Source organism: Cimex lectularius, unplaced genomic scaffold (assembly GCF_000648675.2).
Source record: "Cimex lectularius strain Harlan isolate CLEC.00 unplaced genomic scaffold, Clec_2.1 scaffold34, whole genome shotgun sequence".
NCBI lineage: Eukaryota > Metazoa > Arthropoda > Insecta > Hemiptera > Cimicidae > Cimex > Cimex lectularius.
The window spans coordinates 1,068,464-1,096,080 of NW_019392635.1; the positions used below are offsets into that span (position 1 = coordinate 1,068,464).

At 33.3% G+C, this 27,617-nt stretch overlaps 1 protein-coding gene across 3 annotated transcripts in view; it reads right to left on the reverse strand.

The window, feature by feature from the left end:
* Positions 1-464: 464 nt before the first annotated feature.
* The window catches only part of LOC106661879 (glutamate-gated chloride channel), a 185,290-nt gene continuing 158,137 nt past the window's right edge, over positions 465-27,617 (reverse strand). The window contains exons 4-11 of one of the 3 annotated variants that reach the window (XM_014385611.2): positions 21,548-21,660; positions 9,913-9,980; positions 6,419-6,488; positions 5,546-5,699; positions 5,398-5,480; positions 5,189-5,323; positions 3,608-4,032; positions 465-1,506 (exon numbers count right to left, since the gene is read on the reverse strand). In XM_014385611.2, coding sequence (XP_014241097.1) covers positions 1,273-1,506; positions 3,608-4,032; positions 5,189-5,323; positions 5,398-5,480; positions 5,546-5,699; positions 6,419-6,488; positions 9,913-9,980; positions 21,548-21,660 — 1,282 coding nt within the window. In that variant the 3' untranslated portion in view covers positions 465-1,272. Of the gene's footprint in view, positions 1,507-3,607; positions 4,033-5,188; positions 5,324-5,397; positions 5,481-5,545; positions 5,700-6,418; positions 6,489-9,912; positions 9,981-14,071; positions 14,140-15,602; positions 15,671-21,547; positions 21,661-27,617 lie in introns of all 3 variants that reach the window. The other 2 variants (XM_014385610.2, XM_014385606.2) reach the window with 2 other exon arrangements.

The window sequence follows — 27,617 nt, forward strand, 5'->3', positions numbered from 1 at the left end:
CATTCACTAACTACAATTTTTTTGTGTTTTTTTTTTCTTTATTGCTAACCTAATGCACAGCATATAGGATAGTACAAAATTGTGCTAAAATACATACTCATAAATTATAAATTGAAAGTTGTAAAGTAGGTTTTTTTAACATTTAGTATAGTTTCATAATTGCATTTTTTTTGTAATAGGTTTTTTCTTTTTTAAGTTGTCCATAGACCATCGGCGAGGGTATCAAAGTTGTGGGTGAAAATACAATGGCCGGATTTTTATAGACTTAGGTCTATTATAATTACTATATTATACACCGTGATTTTTTTTTCACTTTTCATTTGATCTTTTTTTTTTCTTTTTTTAAATTATAAGATTATATTATTTATAAGTTTATAAAATTATAATTTTTCCCACATATCTCGCACCTCGATAGGTTATTGTTTTCGAGTGTTAAAAAAAAAAAAAAAAAAAAAAATTAAATAAACAGCCAATATACATTGCAAAAGTTGATTGGATTATATTTTGCTACCGATGAAGAACGAGGTTAAAAATGTATAATTAGCACAATAAGTATTACGTTTCTGCTACATATTTCCATTTAAGCTTTTCTCTTTGAATAATTTTATTGGCTCTACTGCCTAAAATGATTTATAAACTAGTCACTAAATTGATTTTTTCTCTTTTTCTCTTAGTTGTGTGTTGCGTCATTTGTTAAAAGTCATTGGTTTAGACACCCGTTTGTCTAATTGTATTCACACCAGGATTTAGAAGATTTGTATCTAGATTAAAAATGTTGATTATGTAAGCCTTACCTGTAAAAGGTTGTGACAGAACTCATCTTTATTTTTTGATCATTTTTATTCCTAAAAATCTATGTGAAAAATATATTATTGCTTAGTCGTACTGTTTTTTATAATGAACACATTCATTTATAATTTTTGTTTTAAAGGCCAACAAGCCTAACCTCTTGGAAAATAAGCTTAACCTCGTTAACTTATACATTTTTATTTTTTTATAATTTCATTATTTATCATTACATTTTTAATCATGCACACTTCATAAATGAATAATTTCTTTTGTTAGAAAGAATGTTTGTAAAATCTTAATCATATTACTAGATATGTTTTAGAGGGAATACAAGATGAGTTTAATGTATTTACATTAATTATTAAATGCTTCTTTTAAATTTTAAATTGTGTATATATAAAAATCACTGTGATATTGTTAGCACAGCACTCTAAATCTGGTGTGAATGTCTTTTCATATATTTATAAATTTAGTGTTGATTGTTTATTCACCGTCCGAATTTTCTCTGAATAGGTACGTCGACCAGTAAGTGAGGTTGAAAAGAGCGAATACAAGAGGGAATGTGATGCGCGATATTACGTCTATCCTCTTGGACCGCGTCGGGAATTTGGAGAGCCATGTTCGACAGCAGTTCGGCCTCTGCGGTTGCTGCATGTGCACTTCGCACTGCCTGATCTTTTCCATCGGCATGTCACCTGGTCTTCGGACAAGAGGCTTCTGTTGAACAGAGATAAAAAAAAATGTTCACAAAACATTTCAAAACACATTTTAACATATTCATTAATTATAAATCAATCAATGCTAATATATAAATAAAAAACTATTTTTTTAATTATGGATTATATTTTGTACTTACCATAAATTTTTGAAAATGTTATTTTTAGCAAAACATATAAATATAAAACAAGTGTAATTACTCATATAATGATCATTATCATAATCAGATACATTTATGTAATTTACTCCATTACTAATTACAAATAATCAGTTTTTATGTGTCTCTATATTGAAATCAAATATCTAGTGCTATAGCTTTTTTCCATTTCATTACCTTCAAACTTCAAATTAACCCTTTTAACTTCAAAATAACCCTTTTTTATTTCAAATTAACTCTATTTACTTTCAAATTAACACTTTTTAACTTTAAATCAACCCTTCTTAATTTTGGATTAACCCTTTTTAATTTTTAATTAGAAATCGTGTGATGCGGTCTGGCAGGACGTAGGTTTTAGAAAAACATTTTCTTTATCGTGCCAACGTTTCGATCTTTATTGAGGTCCATTCCAACCCTATCAGAAAATCCTTCAAGATTACTGAAGAAAATCATACTGAGACCTTTTCAGACAGTGAAGTTGACTCAATTGATTAATTCAGCCAATGTACAGAATATTTGCTTAATACAATATTTGTAATTGTAAATAACAAACAATGTACTAACAAATGTAATAAAAAACGCAAGTTTTAATTTGAATTGTAACTAATTTCACTAATTTCGTGGTCCACTTGACCAATTAATACTTTACAATTAATTGAGGTTTTTAGTTGAGATGAAAAAAAGTTAATGGCACGAGCGGGATTCGAACTCATGACCTTCGGCTAAATACGCCACTGCTGTACCACCTGAGCTATCGTGACCTCGATCCACTCGGACATCAACTCCCCATCTCAACCCGAAAAGGAGGGAAAACTCATAAGGTGGGGTTGAGATGGGGAGTTGATGTCCGAGTGGATCGAGGTCACGATAGCTCAGGTGGTAGAGCAGCGGCGTATCTAGCCGAAGGTCGTGGGTTCGAATCCCTCTCGTGCCATTAACTTTTTTTCATCTCAACTAAAAACCTTAATTAATTGTATTGTAACTAATTTTCATGTGATTTTCTAAAAGCAAAATTATTTTATTAAAAAAAATCTCATCTATTTTTTTAATGTTTTCAAAAATGGTTAATTTGTAATTAAAAGGGGTTAAGTTGAAATTTAAAAAAAGGTTAATTTGAAGTTAAAAAGGGTTAATTTGAGGGCACAAAACTATATACCAGCAACCAAGTACATTTAGTGTATTTATAACAATACAATTTTTTATTCTTCTTTTTATGGATGGTTTAATTTTTCTTATATCCAGACATTTTATGAAGGTGTTTATTTCTTACTTTTTATAAGTAAAGTTTAATTCTTTAATGTTATAACATGAATAATTTTTAAAATTTAATAAATGCGTTAAAAATGTAAAAACCAGCAAAAATGACAACACTAAAGAAATGAACTTGAATACTTGAAAATGGCAAAGGACGTTGAAACGTCAGAGATTTGAAACTTTCCTTAACCACCATCAAAAAAGGCCCTAAATAAGAAACAATAAAACACCAATAAAATGTAAAATATTAAAAAACGAAGTAAAATCCTTGGTTTATTTATCACATAATAATTGATGTGATCAGACTACTTATGATTGAGACAACATCTTTTAATATTTTGTTTCCGCAAAAGGAAAGCCCAACAGATCTGACAGTGCTTATTTTTTTATACAGACAAAAAGTGAAACACTGCGGTCAAGTCTGAGTAATCAACTTGGAGCTTGATCATATCTGATCATCCTGAATATTCTTGTTGGTTCTGGCTGACAGATGCATACTACCATTTTTGATAGTTATTTTAACATTGTCACTTTCATATGTTTGGACAAAACAAGACGAGACTATAAAAAAATGGAGAAATTTTGCAAATTTTATTCACAAAACCGATCAGAATAGTATGACCATAGATGATTAAACTACATTATAATTCAAAAATTTACAAAAAATGTATGTATAAGAAGCAAATTTACCATTTGGAAAGTTGCACCACCATCTTCAAGTAGCTCTGACTCTAGCTGCGCAGCGTGCTCAAGCTCACACTGGCGCCTCTGCTTCTGCATGTTGTCTCTGTGCATATCTGATCTCGAAGCATAGTTGACCAGCGCAAACTCTAATAAGGCTCCAAACACGAATGTCAGACAGACGCCTGTCCAAACGTCAATTGCCTTTGTGTATGAGACTGGAGGGAGGGAAGCGTTTATGCCCGAAGTCTGTGTCGCCATTGTAAGCAAAGTTGTGACACCGAGGGAAACGCGAGCGGGCACGGCACTTTGGTCGAGCCAGAATGATACCCACGACACGATCACCAACATGCAGCAAGGGATGTAAATTTGAATAAGGTAGTATGAAAATTCTCTCTTAAATCGCAGATCCACCTTCAAACAACTGTATTCGCCTGAAACAATAAACATTTCCTTTTAAAACAGTTTACTACAATCAATTTCTAGCAGACCCAGTAAGAAAAAACAAAATTTTTGTATCGAAGGATTAGATCTAATATTTTCTCCTTACAAGCTGACAGACATTCTCTCATTGCTCAGTTCAAGTTGAAGAAGTAGCTTCTACATTTGAAAATTGTGAATTTAAAAGACATCTTGTATTGGGCAATGACAAGCAGATTTCAGAGATGAATTTCTGTACTTGATGTTCCTTGGGGAACTTGGGGGATAAAACCCTTCATTCACGCAAATAAATACATTCATTTCAATAAAAAAACGCATATTACATAAATGAAGGTTTATAATCAATTTCTAGCAGACCCAGTTAGAAAAAACAAAATTTGTTGCAGAGGGATTACAAACTGTCGGAAATGTTCTTATTGCTCCAGTGATGCAAATAAATGTGTGTATTTGTAATTTTGTGAGTTTTCTTTAGTTATTTGACTTTATTGGCCCAGGCAATGATAGTCCTGTCTCCAAGGTCCATTTGAAAATTGTGAATTTAAAAGACATCTTGGATTTGGCAATGACAAGCAGATTTCAGAGATGAATTTCTGTACTTGATGTTCCTTGGGGAACTTGGGGGATAAAACCCTCCATTCACGCAAATAAATACATTCATTTCAATAAAAAACGCATATCACATAAATGAAGGTTTATTACAATCAATTTCTAGCAGACCCAGTTAGAAAAAACAAAATTTGTTGCAGAGGGATTAGACCTAATATTTTCTCCTTACAAACTTTCGGAAATGCTCTCATTGCTCCAGTGATGCAAATAAATGCGTGTATTTGTATTTTTGTGAGTTTTCTTTACTTATCTGAATTTTATTGGCCCAGGCAATGATAGTCCTGTTTCCAAGGTTCATTTGAAAATTGTGAATTTAAAAGACATCTTGTATTTGGCAATGACGAGCAAATTTCAGAGATGAATTTACTGTACTTGATGTTCCTTGGGGTATTTGGTGGATAAAACCCTCCATTCACGCAAATAAATACATTCATTTCAATAAAAAACGCATATCACATACAAGAAGGTACAAAGATCATTTATGGCCCTGCGTTTTGAGGCTACTGCCTCAAGGCAATAAAAGCTGTTTTTTTTTATACTTACCAGTGTTGGTTTTGCTGTTACAGTAATCTGTGAGAAATTTTTCCAATGTGAAACGAGGCAGATGAAGATTCTTCACGACTTGTACGGGATCGCCTTCTTTCCATAGAAATACTAAGTCGTCAGTTGTCCAGCCATCTGAATGGATTAAAATAGTCAAAATTTAATTAAACCGTTTTACTCTAGAACATGAAAACCAAGTCGGTACTCACAACTTGCCATTCGCAGAGAACATATCTGTCTATCCAGGGGGTACAGCTTGAGGTTCATTGGGCAGGAGAGCGTCAGCGATATCCTAACATGAAAATAAAAAGTTGAAAGAAAAAAAAATATACATAAAATATGTAATTAAAACAGTACCTTATACTGTATAGGACAGATCCATGAGGGAAAATTCTTATGTAAACGTTAGGCATGATTATGTTGTGGAAATGGCCCTCCTTTTCATTCGAAAAGAACAGATCGGGCATCCAAACTCTGTTTGACTCGGTAAGCGTCAAATATTTGATTTTTCCTTGAAAAATTAATCAATTAATTAATAAAAATGAAAGTGAATTACAAAACATTTTAAAATATGAGATTGCTACGGATTATTTGAACATTAAAGGTTTTATTTATTAACAGACAAAAAATGTATTGTTGGGTGCGTTTCACATTTCCAAATTCAGTGTTAAAAACTAAAAAATATTTTCTCAATTAATTATACACAATTTTTTTCGAAATGAAAAATCTTTGTCACAGGCGGGGTTCGAACGCACGACTTTTGGCTCAATACACCGCTGCTCTACCACTTGAGCTACCGTGACTTCGATCGCCCATGCCACAAACTTCTCACTTCGACTACCCGATTTTATTCTTATTGTAAGCAAATCGCGGCTTCGTATAGAAACACTTTTTATTAACGATTGTACTAGATTTGCTTACAATTAGAATAAAATCGGGTAGTCGAAGTGAGAAGTTTGTGGCATGGGCGATCGAAGTCACGGTAGCTCAAGTGGTAGAGCAGCGGCGTATTGAGCCGAAAGTCGTGGGTTCGAATCCCGCCTGTGACAGATTTTTCATTTTGGAAAAAAATTGTGTATAATTAATTAAGTATTTATATATTTAATAGAAGCTGATAAAATTTAGTATAAAAAATATTTTGCTTTATAATTATTACTGATACGAGAGAGAAAAAAATTGTGTTATATTAATGCAAAATTATAGTTACAGAAATATTTTTGAATTAATCACCATTAAAGTCATTGAATTTCAGCCTTTCGTCATGCCACTGTTCTCTGAATGTTAACTGCACGCTGTATTCCTGAAAATCACAGAGACGTCAAAGAGATTCTTTGCGGGCAGAAAATACAAAAGCAAATAAAGCTCAATTAGTTGTAATACATGTATATATTCTATTCTTTTGAATCTAATTTGTATTTTTTCTACGGCTATTTACACAATTAGTACGAATGTAGTTTGAATTCAAAAAGTACTTTTAAATAAAAATTACATTTAAATATTTACTGAATGATTAGAAAATTTCTGAAAATCTCACTTGTTAAATCTACAATCAAATGAAAAAAAGAAAAAAGTGCTCGACTTAGTTTTTAACTAATTGTTTAGATTACATTAAACTTAAAAGTCTAAATTTTTGGAAAAAATTATACTACACCTTTGTATTACGTTTAAAGAAAATGGTATGATTAATAATAGTACAAAAAATAACTACATCAAAATGCAAGTTTTATCAAATTTTAAACATCATTCAAACATTAACGCTAGCTCTATGATTTACGACCATGCTTGGTTTTAATAAAAAATGCAACACTTAGCTTTCACATGCAAAAAAAAAAAAAATCGACAAAACTTACCTGTCCTGCCATTTAAAAGATTTGCTACACTCATTTAGAAATATATTAATGATTTTTTTGCTAATTGTGCACCTTTGTTAAAAATCCGTTGGTGCTTTGCGTTTAATTTTAAAAACATCTCTCTTTTTTTTTTTTTTCCAATTCATTCCTTTTTAACATATCGCACAATTTTTTTCTGTACTATTCACAGTTCCGTCTGTAAGAAAAACTTTCTCTTTATAGAATTTGGTAAGAGGTCGTGAGGCGGCAAACACATACACAGAACACTCATTCACACACACTGGCATTTAGCACAGGCAAAATCTTCAGTCGGGTGGTATGGGATCAATCTCTTGAAAATAGTGAGAGGGGTGACAACAGAGATGTAGCTTTCACTTGAGCTCCAGATTCTGTACTCTTAATATCGAATCAGGTGAGGAAGGCAATTTAATTAACAAAACGACAAATCTTTCTTTAAAACCTGTCTTTAATGATTTATTTGATTATAGTTGAAAACATGTTTATCTGTTTGCATTTAGTGATTACGTTGAGTTGAAATTTTAGTTTTGTTTAGTCAACTGATTAGATTGGTTTAGTATAAATTATTTTGAGCTGTTTTAACTAATTTAATTTTTCCTGTTAAAATTTTTAGACGAGTGAAAATTAGTTGCGATTTTTAATACAGAAGAGTTACTGTTTAATTTTTATAATGAACTAAAATTTTCTAGGGAGACAAAAGTCAATGTAAAAGATAGAAAATTGGTTTTCTAGTTACAAGACAGAGGAGTTCAGAACGTTTTCGAGAAATAAAAATTTTCGTCAATAAATACACAATTTCTTTAAACTTTTCTCTATCTATACTACAAGTAAAAAAAAGTACTTTCAATCAATATTCAATCATATATTTTTACATAATTTACAAATTCTTTATTATTTATATTATTTTACAATCCACTTAACAAATAATTTATGTACTTAACTTTTTTTTTTCAAAACAAACCGAGCAATGCTCATGTATATATACAAGATATTATGTACAATAATTAAATATGTACATGCCTATTGTGTATTTCTACTCGAAATGAAAAATGTTATTTACAAATGTAGTTTTGGCCTGATTACCGAATTAATAACCAAAGTGAAATTTTAAAATTTTATTGTCCTTTTTAAAAGTACAACAATATTATTTAATATGGCTTTATTATTTATTAATAGCATTTTTTTAAATTTTATTTTGGAGGGTGAACGTTTGAAAGGGATTTATGAAATAGCAAAGCTTAGATTGTACTTTTAAACTTAGTTTGTTTATATTGAAATTGGTAACAGGTAACAAGAAAATATTCTGGCTTTAAGGATGTCATAATGATTCGTCAATAATGATGGGAAAATGACATGTATATAACTTACCACAGGAGAAATTATCTTCCTTTGAAATCTTTATTGATCATTAAATAGAAAAAAAATAAAGTGTGATAAATGATAACTGTGTGAAAAGCGTATGAATCTAGATTCACAAACACTGTACAAAACAGTACAAGTATTGAATTTTAAACATTGAACACACAGAATTGAAAACATAAAAATAAAACCTTGCACAAGACCTTTGTATGTTTACACTTGTTATTTCAATTTGAGTTTAAATAAATCGCATAAAATAATAAACTTGATGGTTATTAATGACTGCGGTTTAAGTTAAGAAGCCCATAGACGGTCAATATTATTGTACAATATAGCTTGCACAATAATTTGACAGTTGCCCCTTAACGTTCAATAATATTGTACAAAATTTTGTTTGAAGGCGATATTGAAGTTTGTGCAATATTTTGTCGATACTTCACAAACTGACTGATATTGCGCAATAATGCCAACAGACGGTGCAATATTTTCCAGGTTGTACGATATATTTTCAACTTTTCGTCAATCATGCAATGTATTGCACAAACTTTCAATATCGTCTACACACGATCAATTAAATTGCACAACCCGAAATATTGTGCAATAATATTGATTGTCTATGGGCCGCTTTATGATCGTAATTCAGTATTCACAGTGCCAGTATTGATCCGACACGAAGGCAATCAATTAATTGTTTCAAACGACATGAGGTTGAGTTAATGAATCTAGGTTGTAAATATGAGGTGTAGTGCTTAAAAGAAAAGCCTGTGGAAGTCTCAAGTTTGAAATTTTTTTTATATATAGAAATAACAAAAATAAAGTGAAATTTATTTAATTTTTTAGTAAACAGTTAGATCATAAATAAAAGCATTGTGATTGTGTTTTAGAATGGTGTCCCATGCAGTCATGCATTTTATAAAAAAAATTTCCTTCTTTTATATTGTATAGATTTCAATTCGTACTGTGTCCGTTCAGAGTGTTAAACAAACAAAATGTTTTCGTTGTCCAGTAAAATAACAAGTACAATCAAAAACTTTGAAATTTCAATGATTTTGATTCTGTTTTTCTTTTTTTAATTTTTTAAATTAAATATTATTTGGAGGGTTGATGAAGGATTTGGAGGATGAGAAGAGTAGAAATTCTGGTTTTGACACTGATAGCTGATGCCAAATTATAATCCTATAGTAGAAAAACAAACACAGGACGAGACACAGCAAAAACATCATCATTTCAATTTCAACAAATGTTTAAAATAGCGTTTAATTTAAAATTAATTTAAGCTTATTATTTATTCTTGCGTTTTTTTTTTAAATGAGATTATTTATAAATTTTTAGTCGAAATTGAAACGTTTGTTTTAGTGCAAATTGTTATTGTTATTTACAAGATACTTATAGCTTCTTATTTACAATATGGGCCCGTTTTAAGACAGTTTTAAGTTGCATGATTTTTTTTATTGTATATATTTTTTTAAAAGGCTCAATAGTGTCACCACGACTCACCATTTTGTAATCATCAATTTTGCTGATGGAGCGAAGGAACATGTTGACGTTGACAACTGTGGGACCAGCTGTGTCAAGACATACAGACAGTCAGACAAACAACAAAATTCATATACTACCAACATTGGCTCTACTGCATGACTGCCCTCGGAATCGATACGTTCAGAACATTGTATATGTGTTAAAGTTTTTAATTAATTTGGGCCAAGAATGAACAAATTAGATATCAAATGGCCAATTTTTTTTTTAAAGATAAAAGAGTAATTTTGAATGAACTTTCTATCCGAGCGCATAATGTTAGTAATAGCCATTCAGTTAATTGAAATTATTACTAAATTATGAATGACTATCATTAAAACTAATAAAGCATGACTAAATTGCTTTGAATCTTATTGAAAAATACATGTCGCTGTGGTTAAAATAAAACTTCGAAGTCGTCGGTTTGAACCGTCAAAACAGTCCATACATGGTTCAAAAACATTTTCAATCTTACTTGAGGAAGTGTGTGTCATTTTTTCCTTTTTTTAACAAAGCGTTGTGAAATGGGTTTATGAAATGGTGCTTACTCCTCTAAGCGTAACAGGTCAAATTGAGGGTACACAATTCATAAAACGAAAAAAATAACAAAAATTAAGAATATACATGTTTCATAGTTGCAACTCAAAAACAAATAAAAAAGAATTTAACAGAAATTATGTTCACTAAGAATAGGGCATATGGTACGGTGCAAGTACTCAAATTCATTAATTTAAAGAGGATTTTAATCAATTGAGAATGTCTCTGTGTTGTAAATTATTGTTCAATCAATTTTAAACTAGTGTAATGGATGTTTATGAAGTATGAAATAGAAAAAATGTATCTGATTAGAGCGAGTAATGTTGTTTGGTAAGTAATATTCAAAACTACTAAATACTACTAACAAGTGACAAGAAATGTTGTATCACAATGTCATTTATTATTTGTAGACAAACAATGTACAATTTTACTTATATTTACAAAGGCAGAAGTAAAAAGCTTAACATTTTTGTACAGGTTATCTTAATTTAAGGTTAGTTTATTCTGGAAAAACTTAGTAAATTTGAACATAAACTCGCCCTGTAACAGTATGTTTTTTAAGAAACTGTTGAATATGATGAACACAACATAGAAAATGTGTAAATTCTCCGAACTAACGACAAATATTTATTATAAAATAAAAGACACTACTAAACACTATCAGTCGGGGAACGTTCCAGTCCTTCACAAACATGGAATGTGAGGATTATTTCATAACTTTCAATCAGAAGAAGAAGTATTTCCATGCTCACATGCCAAAATATGGTAATAGAGAGTTTTCGTCATGGAACTGTTGAATCATCGTATTAATTCTATTCTAATTTAATTATCAATAAAACTATAATAATCTAGCAATATTTGCCTGTTGACTGAAATAAATAATTTTTATTATAGAGAATAATATTCAATCAATGAAAACATCTTAATAAAAATGATTTAAGGGGTGAGTATGACAATTCACTTTTTGGAAAATACATTTCATTTTACAAAAAGTGAAAGCATTTTTGTTCATAAAACTGCCGCATTGTGTGTATTTTTATAATACAAGTATTAATAATGTGTTTTATATGTTAACAGAAATTTAAATGTTTCCAGTACACAAGATTGAACATGCTAAAGTATTATTTCTGCTTTTCATACAATTATTTACTTTGCACTTTGTGTTTAACAAACCCAACGGTTTTTTTTTTTCAGAAGGAAAAAATATAACACTATAAATATTTTTATGACTCTTCAATAGAGTGGTACCATTCATTTAACTAAATATTTGTGCTACTGCCAAATGAAGGTTAATGTTAATCTGAAGGTTCATTTAAAGATTATTTAAAACTAATTAGTTACAAGAAAAAATACCCTAAAATTTAAAATTTCCAAAATTGTCTGTGCTACTTGCATGAATACTGGATAAATTTTTGATTAGAAGATATTTTCTAATCAGAACTCTATAACGAATGAGTAAATATTTTAATACAATTTATTACTTTTGATTATTTATTTATTTAAACAGGAGAAGGAAAGGGAGGAAAACCATCAATTAGATTTCCTTTATTTATTCATATTTACTTTGCCTGGAATCTACTCGTTATATTATTTTGGAATTATGAAAGATTCAAAATAAAGCAAACTATTAACAATAAATTAACAACAAGAAGATAAAATGTGTTGATTTGTTATTGTATAGCAAATTACTGAGTACTGATTTATAAAAGCTCAAATCTGCTCACACATGGACTGAAATGAGCTTATCACTTCACACAGTACCAATTCCAGATTTTTTAAATTTACAATAAATTATCCGCAGGACTCAAGAACCACCATCCAGGGTGTTGGTCTTATCCGTCTGGCCATTGAGGTTGTGCTCCAGGGACCTCACACCAAAAAACAGGTTGTTTCATCCCCCAATGTAATCTCCCATTCTCATCCTCACCCATTTTTAAATACATTCTCACTTATTTTCATACCATTTACCATATTGTGATGGAGGAATATCAAGTAATCTTTATACCATACTCAATATCCCGCCATTACACATTCAATCTAATAAATACATTCACTCACTGGAGTTAACAACAATAAGAATCGGAACAGGGGGCTTAGAAACTTGCTACTGTGCTCAAGTGTAATTCTCATATCAGGTGGCATTCCTACATGCTCTCTATAGGGAGCCAAAGAATGACACCCTTCGATTAACCTTTCTCCACATGCTGGACACATACTTGGGTTTTTGAAAGTTTAACAAAACTGTTATGTATTAAAAAAATTTTTGATGGGCAATTATTGTAATAATTGGTTTTGTGTGTACTGAAAACATTTTAAAAGTGCTTGTGCTGCAGATATTTTTAAGGAAATATTTTAATTTTTCAGAATATTTAATATTGAAATTACCTATGTAAGACAACTATTTATCTATAAACGATCAAGAAATTAATTTATTCTTAAAAAATTCTATTGGATATGTGCTATTTTGGAGAAACTAATCTGGCAAAAACCCGTTCAAATTTTTGCCTTTGAAACTAAAAGAAAATAGTTTTGAAATATTGCTGTCCTTTTAGAAATTGATCTGTTTCGACGCCGTTAAGATGCATAGCAAGAGTGCATTCATTCTTTAAAATTGACCTCTCATTCTCTCCCAATTTCATTTGTCCAGTTAGAAGAAGTAAGCACTGGTTACGTTCGCTACTTTGTGCAGTGATATTTGGAAATTTTGTGCAGTGATACAAAAACAACATGAAGTTTGTTTATTTTAAAAATACCAAAAAAATCTATATAAAAAAAGTTTATTTTCCAAAAGGATTGGATTTTTATTTAATTCTCTTTAAATTTTTCATGCTAATTAATTTTTTATAAAGTAAATATTTACTTTGAGTGTAAAATAACTAGACATTAATATATCAAGCTTACCATGCGAAGTCTATTAGTTTTGCGAATGTAATAATTTAATTTTAAAACCCTTATTCTAAATGAGTGTCGCCAGAAGATATATTTTTTCCTAATAGAACAGTTATTTTTGCAATATAACAAAAACTTGATTCTCAGCCAATTCCATGTGTTGTTCCAAATTTGAAAAAAAAAATGTAGTAGGAAAATAAATTGTAAATATAAACACAACAACCCCATGATGCAAAAAATATAACTCTACACATGCTCTTTTGGCAGGGTAACTATCACACACTATCACAGTCTGTTACAAATATCGAAATCAATAGGAAAAAATGAAACAAATAAAAATAAATAGTGCACTATTGTTGTCTTCAAAGTAGAAAGGGCACAATTTAATTTACTTAAAGCTGGTTTTATTAAAGGAGAAAAAATATCCAAGTGAATATTTAACAGTTCCTTCTAAAGTGAACAAAGCGATTATAAATGAGTAAAATTTACCCCAATAACAAAGAAAACAAACACACAAAACATAAATAAATCCATTAAGAGGTGAGGTGTAAATAATTTATCAAAAAAAAAAAAGTAAGGTATAAAAAAAACAACATAATCTCCTGGGAAAGTAATAGGCATGATGCACTTCTATAAGGCTACTTTGGTGACTCTTCGACTTTGTAAAAATTCACTTTTTATTTATTCACTTTATTGCTTTTCCATTGTCACTTACCATTGTGACGTCATCAATTTTTGAGATACTTCGTACGAAAATGTTGACACGTACCACAGCGGGCCCGTCTTGACCAAGCGGCAAATGCAAAATGATTCAAATTAGATACCGTAAACTACTTTTTATAAATATTGAGATATATGAGAGACTTAACGGCAAGCTTCATGATTACCGGATTTTGCCCTTATAATTCATGTACCTTTTTCGTATTGACACACAATCGGAAAGAACTATGAAACATGTATAAAGAAAGCTTAATTATCTGTCTTGTTTTGGAGAATAATGGAGAAGCACCATAACAGTTAAAGTAGTATTGGAATGGCCCCTGTGTTTTAGCTTGCCATAAAAATAAACATTCTTTTGTAATGAGCTTTTCTTTTTGAAAAAGAAGAAGGGAGCTAGACTATAAATCTATTGAACAAGTCCCGTCATGCACTTAAGAAAGCTAAGTGCTGCAAAGCCGCTAAAGCTGCTCGTCGGAGTGCACATTCTTTTACATTGAATTTACTTTGATCCAAAAATTTTTCTTTTGGATATGATGCTGGAATTAATATCGAATTTTGGACTTTTGGTGAATGGTGCTTTATGTGAAACCTAATACGGTTTGCTCGTTTGCTGGTTGATACATGTTTTATTTTTTATTTTTCAAAAGTCCATTAATGTCACATAACATGAATCGTTTAAGCAAAATAAAATTAGTACAGAAAATATTATTTATAATTTATTTAGTCCTTCTTGTCTGGTTATGAAGTCTGATGGAAACCAATGTTTGCAAGTACCCAGCAAATCTCAAAAATAAAAATAAAAAAATAAAACAGAATACTAAAAAAAGTTGATATTTAGAGAAATTTTTTCTTTGACAATATTGGCTGATGAAACAATGACGTAAAGGTCATTTGATGATTTATTTCCTTTCTTTTATATAGCGAGGTGTCTGCTATGCAATGCGCCACTACTGTGTTCTAAAAATGTCTTGTGACATCATCACAAACTCATGTGCAATACCTAACTTGCTATGCTATTACCGCTAGGTACATTCAATCTCGCACATTATTCAACAATCGAACATGATTGCAATGAGTAGTAATTTGTTTGAACTGTAATATTGTTGAATGATGTGCTGCCCCCAATGCAAGAAAAAAAAAATTTCCTTCGCGATGCATGTGCCAAAATATGATCTGGGCTCACTTACTACATATAACAAAAATTAATAGCTAGGCAAATACTGTGTAATGCCAAAAAAAAGTCATTCCTATCTGCAAAATGCAAAGAGGACAGTTCAAAAATCATTTTAACTGACCTTTCTCTTTGATTATTCCCTCGAGACAGATATGTTTTCTTTCATTTTTTTTTTTTTTAATTGATAAAAGCAAAAAGTTAATGATGATGGGGATGTTATTATGGATTTTGCCGTTTTATTATTATTATTTTTTATTAGTTATACTATGAATTATCCGTTAGCAAGGTGTAAGTTTGAAATTTGTTAAAAAAGGATGCAACCTTGTCGAAATTCTTTTTTATTAGCTCTTACCATCTTGATGTCACTTATGGTCGCAATGCTTCTAACGAACAGGTTAACACGAACGATGGCTGGCCCATCTATAGTGACATCACAAAAGTAAAAGTCAAAGTGATTCTTTCAAAAAGAACCCGTTAATACAAGTTTCATTTGGATAAAAAAAAGTAGACTTTATAATTTAAAAAAAGTGTATTTATTTTGCATGTGCTTCTTTTTATTAAAAAAATTTTTTAAAGCGTAATTGTGCCAAGTGTGAAACCGTGAAAGAGGTGAGAAGAAGAGAAAAAAAATGGGTGCTGAAAGCTGTGTCTAATTGCAGATTAGTGTAAAGGATCGCCACCCTCTCTATAATCCGCTTGTCGATAAGGATGCATTGTGAGATAAGGTCACCATGGCTACCCCAGTTATTAGTGTCTGCACAATTATCCTCAATTCTCATTAACACTTGGACTTGATAATCCCCCTCGCGCCCGGCCATCCCCGAAGCTATCATATTCAGATAATTTTGTTTCATGCCCACCCCGTATTTAAATTACCTTTCCTCTATAAATCAATGCCATTCATTATCTTATCAGCAAGAGAATTAGCTGTAACATCAAGTACCACAGGTTTAAAAAGTTCTCTTTTCAAACCTTGTCGTATTAAAACAATATTAAAATTTTCCATTTGCGTTATGCCTACTTTAACCACTTGTATGGAGTAACCTATAAAAAGAGCTTTACATGTTAAATATATATGTTTGGAATTATTATTATTATTATGTCAATAATTATTATTGCTTGCAACTTGTGTGACATATTGTGTACATCAAAAAATGGACTTTTGTAATAAAATAATCGTGAGATTTCTTATTGAAATCTGAGAGGTTATGAACCTGTAGTTGGGTTGTTTCCTTCCTGGTCTGCCTATACTCACTGGTTTAGTCAGTTAGGTGTATTTTAGCAATTCTGTGATTGTTCTGTATTTTATTTAATCAAAATTGTACTTTTTTTAAAAGTTCTGCAACAGTAAGATGTATTGCTCATGGTGTTTAATATACTGCCCTTTGAGAGCTGCTGTTTCGCCCGTTCTATACCTATAGGAAACCAGTCAGTCCTAGTTCATCAAGAAATTTGATTAGTAGGTCCGGTTTCAGTGGTTGAATTTCCTACGGTTGACATTGTACAACAAAACACTTCCTCCTGTGGGCAATTGAGGCGCCAAAGTTTGTTAGTAGGTGTTTGGTGTCTCCTCCACTTTATGGAATTTGCCCGTTCATGTGGTATACCAATCTTCTTCTTCAGGTGCCCCTTCAGTCACCAATCCTGCCAGGAGCGAATATTTTTCTTGCTCCATTTGATGCATTCTGTTGTTTCAATTCAAATTTTTCCAAAATTTGCAAGAAGGTTGTTGGATTGTTTCTGTCCAATGAGTAAATTCCACCATTTCCTCATTTTCATTTTTTCCTTTTATCTAAGATAATGTGAATCCCTATGCCACAGAAGGGGTCAGGACGTATCGGCGGTCCAGCAGCCGGAGCCAGGGCGGCGTCACTCTCTCATTGCTCTTTAGTCCCAAAGGTCGTGGGACCCAAAAGAAGGTGACTTCATTTTCCATACCTAATCTGTTTAATTTAGTTTTGCAATCCAACACCATATGGTATGCTAATGGTGTTTGAACTTAGTGGTGTATTGATGGCTGCTTGACTATATGACATGATAGGTATATCTGATAGGTATGTTTTTGTACCTTTTGTTCAAGTTGGACTGAGTACATCTCTGCATTGCATAAACTTCAGTCTGGAAGATACTGGTGTATTTTACATGGGTTTTTCGTTCCAGAAACGAACACACTTATCTCTATACCTTCCTGGGTCATAGATCTATCAGTTTACCATCTGATGTACCACCGAAGTTGAGCAACACGACTGACCAAAACAGCGAGTACAGGCGGATCAGAAAGGGAAACGACCAAAACACAAATAAAATAATAGTTTCTTAATCCTGATTCTTTTCTAGTTTTTTTTTACGGTTTTAATTTATGACATAAACTGACTTCTTATGGCGAAACCACAACCACATCTGACGAACTAACACAGCGAGGATATTTTACCGTAGCAAAAAGTAATTGATTTTAAGTCCATTAGATTTCGTGGGCCGATCGACCAAATAACTTTTTTCACTTAATTAATCTTTATGTAAGGTATTGGTTGAGATAAAAAAGTCAGTGTCACGAGCGGGATTCGAACCCACGACCTTCGGCTCGATACGCCGCTGCCCTAACCACTTGAGCTATCGTGATCTCGATCCACTCGGACACCACTTCCACTTTTTGAAGCTCTCCGTGGCCATTTCATTTCTCGCCGAAAATCGAATAGATTACACAAAATTTGAAAAATAGCAAAAAAGGAGGGAAAATTCGGAAGGTGGGTTGAGATGGGAAGTTGGTATCCGAGTGGATCGAAATGACAATAGCTCAAGTGGCGGAGGAGCGGCGTATTCAGCAGAAGGTCGTGGGTTCGAATCCCGCTCGTGACGCTGACTTTTTTATCTCAACCAATACCTTACACAAAGATAAATTAATTGATAGTAATTTATGTTGTTATGATTCGCTCCTGGTCAGCCTATCCTCGCCGGTTGTGTCTGTTGCGCATTGCGTCAGTGGTAATAAACCAGTCCAACTTATAGGCAGTTTGGCAAAATAACGAACAGACCACTGAAGATGGCGTATTCACGGAAACGACACTGTACGGTCCATCTCGCAGAGCTCAAAAACAAATCTCACAATAAATAAACATTTGTTTATGTATAACTGGTATGGTTCTTTCCAGTGATACATTCTTTCTTAAACTAATTGCCACCCTATGTTTTTGTTTAAGAACGTCAGAGCAATCAGGGGTCAATAAAGGAAATATATAAAAAAATAATAATAAAATGACTTTAGGAAAACTATTGTGACTTTTAGCCTGTTCCGGCAAACTAAAATCACTCCCCAGCCCTGAGTGTGGGAGGTCGGGAGGAATTAGAAAGAAGACGCCGGCTGGTTGGGTAACGAGTTTGTTACAGCCGGGGTCGAAAATATGTCAAGCCAACTCCACAACTCTTATCTTTGTCTTCAGCTGTTGTTTTTCAGTTTTTTTGTGTTTTTGTTTCGGCGGCGGAGGAAACAATTACGTCGAACGCGGTACGAGGAGCGGCGGACGTCGCCTGGAAGTTGGCTATTACCGTCTCGGACTTTCGCAATTGGGTGACAAGGCGTGCGCGGAGGGATGAAAAACTGATATTAGGTCGTTTGAGAATTGACAGTGGAAGGAGGGGTGGACAGGACGGGGTTGTAGCAACTACCAGGAGACTGCAATAAAATCTCCCTGAGCACAGATACACAATATACGAATATGGAAGACAAAGATCGTCTAAGGTTATTCAAACTTACAATTAATTAAGGTTTTTAGTTGAGATAAAAAAGTCAATGGCACGAGTGGGATTCGAACCCACGATCTTCGGCTAGGTACGATGCTGCTCTACCACTTGAGCTATCGTGACCTCGATCCACTCGGACACCAACTTCCCATCTCAACCACACCTTTTGAAAAAAGGAGGGAAAAAGGATCGAGGGGAAAAAGGATACCACGATAGCTCAAGTGGTAGAGCAGCGGCGTATCTAGCCGAAGATCTTGGGTTCGAATCCCGCTCGTGCCATTGACTTAATTAATTGTAAGATATTAATTGGTCAAGCGGACCACGAAACTAGTGAAGTTATTCAAACTGTAAAAAATGGGTGTTTTTCTTTGCCAACAAAATCTGATTACTACATCGGAAACATTGTACCTAACCGTTTAGAAATACTGGAATTACACGGGTGTACATGAGTCTACTAGGAGAAATAAGAACATGGAACTGTCTCTTGTTCGGCTGTCGGGGTATGGCCGATAAGCCAGGTTTCATCATAACCAAAAAATCAAGACACCATAAAAAAAGTACCAACGCCGAATAGATCAGCAAAAATAACTCAAACCTGGTGGAACCAACACCACAGGTACAATAGATAAAAAGAAATTTTCCCTAAACTTACAACAGACCTGCTTCAGCAGATACTGCCAAATCTATAGACATACGAAAAGATCGGATAGTCAGAAGATCGTTTTTGTAGGTTCTGCCAAGGCAACTGCAATACATGTATGTAACTGTAAAGGCAGTAGGTTTCTAATGTAGGGCAAAGAAAAGCTCATTCCAGCAAATATAATTAAAAAACCAAAACTAAGGCGTCTGGTAAAAAATCTGAACCTTGATAACTATAACCCATAAGAGGAAGAGCACCATAATCTCCTAGTACAAAAGGTTTTTTAGCCTTTCAATCCTCAAATTTATACCTGCCGATTAAGTAAAAAAACCTATGTTTCAGTTAATATCAATTATTAAAAATTTTGAAAGGTTTTGATAATAAAGAGGTAATAGCACCGATAAATCTTGTTTCCAAGATACCCAAAGCTTGTTACAACGCGAGGTTCAAATTCGACCATCTTATCATTTTATGAATAACAAAAATTGAAAAAACATCTAAAACTACTTGGCCTAGGACGTTTTGAACCTTTGTATGACAAAAAACACCCACGAAAAAGGGTGTCTAGCATGGAAATGGACACATGAACTTACTCTCCCACACTTTCTTTCCGTAAGAAATTTTGAAAAGTGGTTGCACTTTGGGTACGAGTCGAGATTCTCCAAAGAGCTAAGAGGGTTTTTTTTCGTATGAAGCACTTGTAAAATGTCCTTCCTGCATAGAATTTGTCTTGAAAACCCAAAGAGAATGAGTTGATTTTAGGCAAAACACATGGTATTATATGGTTAGTTTATGCGCTTATGTCTTGGCTGTTTGTTTCGGGAGGAATAGCCTTTTACAAAATTATTAATTCGACCATGTTGGGGTCAATCCGAGACAAAAAAAAAGTTACAATTGCCAAACCCCCGTGAGAAAAAATGGTTAACATTGTCGATTATAAAAAGATCGAAAGTGAAAACGAGAATTTCAACCGATTGCCGGATAAGAGAGGAAAGAGCCGGCGAGTTAGACGTGAGTGTGAAGAACAATGGTCTCTTCAGCCCTTTGTTCTTCGGCCTTTGCAGGAAGAGTCTTGCGAGGAGAAGAGCACCGAGAATTTGCATAATTTAGTTAAGGTCGGACTCGTCATGAGAGCGCCTTTTAAGGGCCGGGGTCGAGGACACTTCATGCACTCTTTGGACACCGCCGCGGATATTTCACGCCCTTAAACTTCAGAAGGGCCGAGGGTGCTAAGTGACGTGTCATTGCCATCTGCAATGGAATATGTGAAAAGTTGACACGCGATATCTTTAACACAACCCTATTGTTCAATTGTCTATAATTGGACAATACCATCAATATATCTGAAAAAAGACGTTCTATACCCTTGTAAACCTTGTAAACTGTTTGAGAAATAGTTTTTAGTGTTTTGTTAATCTTCTACTTCCAGGGCACTCTATTCCAACCTCCTAGACACCCAAATCCCTCGATATTTTTGCCCTATTTTCAACTCTCACACCAATACAATTTGTCTCAAGTTGCAATCGATGCAGGCTGAGGGGGGTTGTCTTGATAAAAGAACATAGGGCTTTTCATCCTCAAAAGAACCTTACAAATTTGTACACTTAAGGGAAGTCTAGACTGCTTCTGTTCGTTCATTACAATTTTTGTATCGTGTCGTGTTACCCATGTGCATTCTATACATTATTACAAAACATATATCATATACATATTATTTATTACATTAGACAGTGTATAAAAAAATCATATTAATGTCCGATTACTACATTTTATTAAAGACATTTGATTAAATTCTAAATTTTCTCAATATAGGCAAAAAACCAACAAGGAAGTAAATTCCTGGTGTAAATTTACATTCTTGCCTGGATTTGTGTAAGTTATTATTTAAAAAAAAAAAGTTAATATGTTTTGTTTAATACCTGTTCCGTTTTCACCAGAAGGTCTTATCCTAGCGTCGTAACTCGATGGGCCAAGGATTTGATCTAGAACCTGTTTCTCTTTTTCCCTGTAGTTCATTTTTTGTTGTAGACACCTGGAAACAATGACAAGATAGATTAATAACCGTGTTTTTAAGCGATTATGAATTTACCGAAGACAAATCAAAGAAATTGCGAAGTCAGAAACAAATTTTAGTAAAGTAAAGTTTAGTATTAATAGTTTTATATAAAATATTACATCATTGTGTATTGGTTGTATGAGTGAATATATTTATTAGCGTAATAAGTGCAAAAAATTATGTGATTTCTCCGTGGGGTCTGTAAGTACAGTATGGTAGTTTCTTGCCATTTTGGTCTATTAGACACAGCACGCAAAGTTGTCGAAATGCCAAAATGCGTGTGACAGACAATATGATTAAAAACGGCCAACTGCAAGTACATCAGTCGGTAATCAAATTTATGTTTTATTTTATTTTTCCGAATTGATAATATTTATAAAATATTGTACATTTATTTATTTAAAAAATTTATTGATGTTACAGGACTAAAACAATATTTTTTATGTGCTGGTTTATTTTTTCCATGTCCAATTTATATTTAACACGTAAAATTGCCTAAAAGATCTGGTATGAAGAAAATACTGGGATTCATCCTCCTCCACCGCATGATAACGAGGACAGCACAGAAAACTATTATTCTTATTATGAAACAGAAACCTGGAATAGGAATAAAACTAAAATGGTGAGATAGCAACAACCTAATGAAAGACCATCCTCCTGGCCCCAAGAGACGACATGAGCAGGATGTTTGCGTTTAACCCAAAGTTCTAAATAAACTTAGCTACCAAAAAGGAATCGGAAAGTGAGCAAACCACTTCCTTTAAGAATACCACCATCTAATGGTTCACACGTGGATCTAGAATGCAAGAAGGTACGGGGGCTGGAGTATTCGGTCGTGGAACTAAATACACAAACCCATGAGAAAATACACCAATATCTTCCAAGCTGAAATCAAGTTCATTCTGAATAAAGGGTACAAAACCAAGAATATAACTGCCATGTCAGATAGCGAAGGAGCCATCAAAGCGCTAAGCTCAAACACCATTAGCTCAAAGATTGTGGTCAATTGCAAGACAAAATTAGGTATGCAAAAGAAAGTTAACATCTGCTAGGTCCAAGGAATGGTGATAAGACCCGTGCATCTCTGTCGCATAGAAACGCACACTATCAATGAGCACCAATAGATTACAAGACATTTGAAAAATGGCAAAAAGGAGGGAAAATTCAAAAGGTGGGGTTGAGATGGGAAGTTAGTGTCCGAGTGGATCGAGGTCACGGTAGCTCAAGTGGTAGAACAGCGGCGTATCTAGCCGAAGGTCGTGGGTTCGAATCCCGCTCGTGACACTGTCTTTTTTATCTCTACCAATAACCTAAATTAATCCTTAATTTAATTTTTTATAGTAAATATAAGGATAATATTTAGTTGTAATTCAAGTTTTTCGATAGTTCAAAGACGGCATGAAAAATCAGTTTCTCATTGGCGGGAGATCAGTTCACTCTTACAATTCATGTCGAGAGACTCCTTCAACCTGACGATGAGCGTTTAATGCTAAAAATCCGGATCGTTGGAAAACAACAGATCTGTGAGTAGGACCACCATTTACAAAAAGTGATGTGCTTCTTTTCTACGGCGATTTATGAATAAATGCAATTATGGTAATGCATGCGTTTATTCATGCCAAAATAATGAGGTCGTAACGGTTGACAGAGTTCTTGCCAAAAGAGGCATAATTTCCTTTTATTTTTTCTAGATCATTGATTAATAATTTCTTTTGTCCTTGTCACAAAGGGATTGATAAAGAATTTCGAATTGATTATTTATATACAATCGACACACTCATCGTGAAACCGTTTAAAGTCCGGACTTCAACTCGGGCAAATAAACGACTTTGAAAAGAAAGAGAAGAAAGTGGTTTGGGAAGGTGGAAGATAAATATTCCGGTGCACTCTGATCGTTGGTTTGGTGCCCCCATCGCCCATGGGACCACTTTTACCAGATTAAAGATAGCTCACACTATTTCTCTACCCTTGAAAGAACAAGTAGAGAAACTTTTTAAATTATTACTAATTTTATCTGATAGTATTAAAACATATTCTTTTAGCTATATAATTTTTTTTTTTTGAAAATTTTGAGTCATTTCGTTCCAGTTCAACATTGTTATTATGTTTATGTAAGCGTATTTGTCGAAATGAAAAGGTTAGTGTCACGAGCGGGATTCGAACCCACGACTCTCGTTTCGAATTTATATAAAATTGATAGGACACTGTAAACAACAAGTCTTCAATGTCTAATATTGAACAAGCATCAGGAAAATATGTCTTCATCCACAAACGGGTCGTAGTTTTGCATATTTCAAAGATAAAATAGATAAGCCCCAAGTTTTTTCTTCTTTTATACTACTGCCATTAAAATTTCACGTGTTTCTTCAGCAGAACTTATAAAAGACTAAATAATTAGAAAAATTCCCAGATGGTTAAAATTCCAACAAACGAGACGTCTGCCTATAGACTTAGCAAGACAGGCATCCAGAATAGTTTTCCTTTTTTTCGACTTCACTTATTTTCATCTAAAACAATGTGTTACATACAACCAGCAGATTGAATTTCAGTGATTGTGACATTACTGGCAATGAAAACGTCTGTAATATATTTTTATGGATGAAAGAACAGTTGGCATGTGAAGATCTCTGTGAAGGGTTATAGGTTACATAAAAAGGGGCAGGAGAAATTTATAAAATTTTTGATTGAAAACTTTGTCTTATTTAAATACTGGAATATTTGGTCGATCTTTAACCTTAGGACCCGAACCAAAAAGGTTTGAGTAAGTAAGCATATATCGAAAGTTTTGATTTTAATGGTAATCCATTTATGTTTTAGTGGTCAATTGACCAAGTTACTTCTTTCAATTAATTATTCTTTTTATGTAAGGTCTTGGTTGAGATAAAAATGTCAGTGTCACGAGCGGGATTCGAACCCACGACCTTCGGCTCAATACGCTGCTGCTCTAACCACTTGAGCTCGTGAGTTCGAATCCCGCTCATGACACTAACTTTTTCATTTCGACCAATATCTCAAATAAAGATTAATTAATTGAAAGAAGTTATTTGGCCAATCGGACCACGAAATATAATCGATTTAATTTGTTATTATGTATGGTATATGTCTACCAAATGAATATGGTCATCAGTGAAAACATTACTTTAAAAAAAAAAATTAAAAAGTCCTAAAATATAAAAGTTTTGAAACAGATATATGTCCAAAGAAAGGAAATGGTTCAACTGCCTTCGTTCGGTATGTTGAATATGTGAAAAAATGGTTCTTCTTTTAAATTTAATTATGGCCAACAGTACAATCAAGCGAATGAATATTCCATTCCACAATGTAATCATTACATAGATTCGGTTTCGTGGTCCGATTGACTAAACAAATTCCTTCCAATTAATTAATCTTTAAGTAAAGCATTGATTGAGATAAAAAACCTAGTGTCACGAGCGGGATTCGAACACACGACCTTCGGATAAATACGCCGCTGCTCTACCAATTGAGCTATCGTGACTTCGATCTACTCTTTTGTCTCAACCAATGTCTTACTTAAAGATTAATTAATTGGAAAGAAGTTATTTGATCAATCGGACCACGAAATCTAATGGACTTAATAAGTAAAATGAAGTATATCTTCACTAAAGCTTTCCGCGGCTGTTTCATTTGTCGCCGAGAATCGAATAGATTACACGACATTTGAAAAATGGCAAAAACGAGGGAAAATTCGAAAGGTGGGTTGAGATGGGAAGTTGATGTCCGAGTGGATAGAAGTCACGATAGCTCAAGTGGTAGAACAGCGGCGTATCTAGCCGAAGGTCGTGGGTTCGAATCCTGCTCATGACACTGACTTTTTTATCAGATATCTTACATAAAGATTAATTAATTGGAAAGTAATCATTACAGTCTGTACGCGCAGTAACAATTTTAAAAACCACTTCAAAAGAATGACACATGTTGCACATTTTTATTGTAGACTGTTCCCTTATTTAATTAAAAATTCTTTTATTTATATATTGAATCTGAACGAGCCCTAGGGCATTTTATCAGTAACAAAAGTGAATTTTGAAATTCAAAAAATACACTGTTCCAAATGTTTTTAAACACCAGATCTTGCTAAATTTAAAGACATTGGTGTCCAGGAACATAACTTCAAAAATTGATTTTATATCCCTAGAAAGAATGATCGATTTATGTAAGCTGGACTTTGCACATATAAATGCACTTGAATTGAGCTTACTGATTGTCTGGAGAATCACACAATTTTTTCTAATCTAATTCGATCTTTTCGACCAATATCAGACAATAATAGTTGGGGGTGATGTTTTTATGACGTTTTTCATCCTTAAGGTTAGTTTGGGTATGTTGTTATTACATCACGTTATGAAAGAATAAAATAGAAGAGAGATAGCCTCCATTGCAATGAGGTCGTGAATATGCATTCATTAAGCAGAAATCAGTAACCCTTTATCTTTCAATTAATTAATCTTTATGTAAGATATCTGATAAAAAAGTCAGTGTCACGAGCGGGTTTCGAACCCACGACCTTCGGCTAAATACGCCGCTTCTCTACCACTTGAGCTATCGTGACTTCGATCACTCGGACACTAACTTCCCACCTCAACCCAACCTTTTCGAATTGGCCCTCCTTTTGTATTATTACATTTATTCCGGTTAATTCTTGTTTTTGTTGTACCTTGGATCATTAGACAATTTAGCCGTTTGAAATAGACGGGTCAGATAACGTACGCATTGTGAACCCTCTGCTGCCACCAGCTGAATGGAGATGTTGGGTAGTGATTAATAGACTCGATGACAAGTATATAATTAATTATTTGTACAGGATTTTTGGGGAGCGAAGCGTGCGTTGGTCATGTGGAGAATGAGATGCCTCTCTGTATAAGTAACTTTGAAAAGTACTCTTCTGTTGTCTTTTGTCCGTCTCCGGGCTCGTTCTAGATGGTTTTTATTAAACGGGGATAAAAGCAAAGAGACAACTATGCCTCATTCAAAGCAAAGTGAGCAGCGTCTATCTGTTGTCTTCCAGAGAAATATCTTTCTAAAATTTCCAAAATAGGACTGAGCGAGTGTTTTTTAAGGTCTTCACCAAGTGCTTTAGATTTTAAAAGATTTTTTATTATTAATTTTCGCTATAAACCGCAACTGAACAAAAATGTGGCATCTAAATACAATAAAATTGAAGGTCATATAATAAATAGTGATTTTGGAATCAGACAGGATTGGCCTTTAAGGATGATAGATTTCCTACTACAACAAACAACCAAAATGTTTGTCATGGCCCTGCATTATTTCTTTAACATCGTCTATCAACCACCCTTAGCAAAATATCTTCGTGTTATAAATTTAATTGAAGAGTCGTAAAAGTGGTAAATTGTGCAAAATCTGGCACGTATGTCATGAAATGTATTCGAAGTCCTTCACTTAGTTGAAAAGAAGAAAACCGACGATAATGGCAAACTAACGCGTCCGACTGAACACGCACCTGGTCGACCAGGTTGATCGGAGACGACCTAACACTTTCTGTGCCTTGTTCTCTTTAAGGTATGCAAAACCTACAAAAGAAAATTAATGAAGTGACGAAATGCGTCTACGAGACGAAAGCAAGAAAGCAAATAGACCGGTCACGATTGTGGTAATAGACAAACAACAATTTCACAAGTGTTTTTAAGATACAATATGATGATAGGGTGATCACAGAAAATAGCGAAAGACTGAAACGCGTTCGAAGACCAAACGAACAGGAATAGACGAACCAGGATGATGGGAGACCAAACTTTGCAAATTCACAAAAGTTGACTTGCTGTTTCGGCACACCTGTCTATTTATAAATCATGCCAAAGTAATATGCACGCCAGGTCAGATCAACCATTAAAGCTGGTATAATGGAATGCCGGTTTTGACAGACATCCATCGCTACAGCTTATTGTACTTTA